This window comes from Sinocyclocheilus grahami, unplaced genomic scaffold (assembly GCF_001515645.1).
Source record: "Sinocyclocheilus grahami isolate Dianchi unplaced genomic scaffold, SAMN03320097.WGS_v1.1 scaffold9733.1, whole genome shotgun sequence".
Taxonomy (NCBI): Eukaryota; Metazoa; Chordata; class Actinopteri; order Cypriniformes; family Cyprinidae; genus Sinocyclocheilus; species Sinocyclocheilus grahami.
Window position 1 is genome coordinate 1,839 of NW_015512812.1, and position 2,047 is coordinate 3,885.

Here is a 2,047-nt window from a genome sequence, read left to right on the forward strand (position 1 = left end):
CCTGGAGCTGATCCGTGCTGGTTGCTGAGGAAATACTACAACTTCGCGCTGTGGATCACCGGATCGGCTTTCACCGTGGACGAAGCGGAGTCCAGCCCGGACTCCTGGACACATGTCCTTCCGGACGCTCCTTCGTCGAAATCGCCAGCCGCGCCGTTCTCAAACCCACCGCCTCTGCTCACTCTAACCCTCCCACCGTTCCTCACGCTAGCCCCCGGCCTCTGCTCACTGTAGGCCGCCGCACACTCTAGGTCGCCGTGTGTGACGCTGTTTCGTTGTGAAAGCGAAACTACTTTGTTTGGCCTTCCAAAAATGGACACGACCAGAAATCAGTGGTTAAGTTGTATTTACAACACTGTTCCAGAACACTTCAACCCAAATATTCAGAACAATAATGTACAGTATGTGGAAAATAATGTTTTTTTAACCTTAAACCGCATAAACACATTTCATTACACCAAATACACAAAATAATGTTCTTTTTAGCAGCATCATATGACCCCTTTAAGATTGATGTGGTTTGGAATTGGTAAAATGTGATTAGATAAAAAATATCATCAGAATATCAACGTGCCTAATAATTATGCACACGGTATACTGTATATATGTCTGTGTGTGTGTGTGTATTATAATATTTTAGTTAAAGATTTTACAATTTTGTTGTCAACAATGTCTTTTTGTCATTATTGATAGTTTTTGTCATTAATATGTCTATCATTTTGATTCATTTGCTTTAGTTTATTTAGTTTTAATACTTCAAGTTAAACCAAACTAAAAATGATAAATATCTTGAAAATATTTTTTATATTTTATTTCAGTTAACATTTATTGCAAGTAACAAAATATTTTAAGAAATATTAAAATATTTTAGTTTTAGGTAACCACAATAACCCTGGCTTACAAGTATATACAGTATATTCGTAAACCATATGCTTAACTATTGCATATATAATCTAAGTTGGCTCACCTGCACACTTTGAGGCGTGTAGCCGTTCCACAGGAAGTTGGTGCTGATTATGGGTTTGATGTGTATTTCTGTGCTTCGGTCTCCATCATTCCATATATCAGTAACTGCACTGTAGTGCACAGATGCCTGACTGCAGACTCCCTTATGACATGGGGTTTGAGACAGCTCCACCTCACAGGAGGACAGGACTAAATCAACGCCAAGGCCCTTCTCATCTGCCACTGGAGTCAAATCTTTAACATTTTAGTATGTAAAAAAAGAATATTTACTATTTGCAGATTTTCAAAGCACTGAGGGACATTTCTGACACATATTTTAAAGATTTAATATTTAGAACAAAATATTACAAGTTTGAGTAAAAATGTGAATTTCGCAAAACCTATGTCCCAAAATCTAAAGATATTTTTTTCTCATTATTGTATTAAAGCAGACAAAAACATACTGAAATTGTTTTTAATTAAAATAAGAACATATTAAAAATAATTAAAACAAATACTATTGTGAAAAAAATTTATATTGTAATATTTGCACATACAGTAATGAGAAAAGGATTCTGATGGTCTAAAAATATATTTATTTTCTTTATAATATTATTTTTGACCACCTTGATTACTAGAAGTAAGATGCAAAAGCAAAGTGCATCTCTGTGAGGAACATGGTAAAGGTACTGTGCTCTCCACTATCAGTTCATACTCTCTCCCATCTTCTGAAATAGAGACAGCTTGTGGTTTCATCTGGAAAACATACATACAAATATGATAAGTCTAGTGGAAATCATATATTTTATGCAACATATCCTCGAGAACTGAGACATACTTGGATGCCTGCGTAAAACTCTTCACTCTCCACAGGAAGGCTTTGCATATCGGGAGACTCCAGAAAAAAACTAGTGCAACTGCAATGGATCTAAGACACAAAATATATAGGTTAAGGTTAATAAATAGGAATTTGAATAAATGTGAATACTGAATACAAAGTGGGTACCCTGTCTCCCAGTCGCAGGTTAATTCCATCCAGCTCAATGAAAGCAAAGGCCTCTATTGTAGTGTCTTTCCTGAGCTCTTCTCTGGTGCCCTCGGG

At 36.3% G+C, this 2,047-nt stretch overlaps 1 protein-coding gene across 1 annotated transcript in view; it reads right to left on the reverse strand.

Moving 5' to 3' along the window:
• Positions 1-2,015, reverse strand: part of LOC107578322 (von Willebrand factor D and EGF domain-containing protein-like) — a gene marked incomplete at its 3' end in the record, with an annotated part of 3,781 nt that extends 1,766 nt beyond the window's left edge. Inside the window, exons 1-4 of the mRNA XM_016264289.1 lie at positions 1,952-2,015; positions 1,784-1,873; positions 1,572-1,701; positions 968-1,188 (exon numbers count right to left, since the gene is read on the reverse strand). Of these exons, the coding sequence (XP_016119775.1) occupies positions 968-1,188; positions 1,572-1,701; positions 1,784-1,831 (399 nt within the window). The remainder of the gene's footprint in view (positions 1-967; positions 1,189-1,571; positions 1,702-1,783; positions 1,874-1,951) is intronic.
• Between the last annotated feature and the right edge of the window lie 32 nt (positions 2,016-2,047).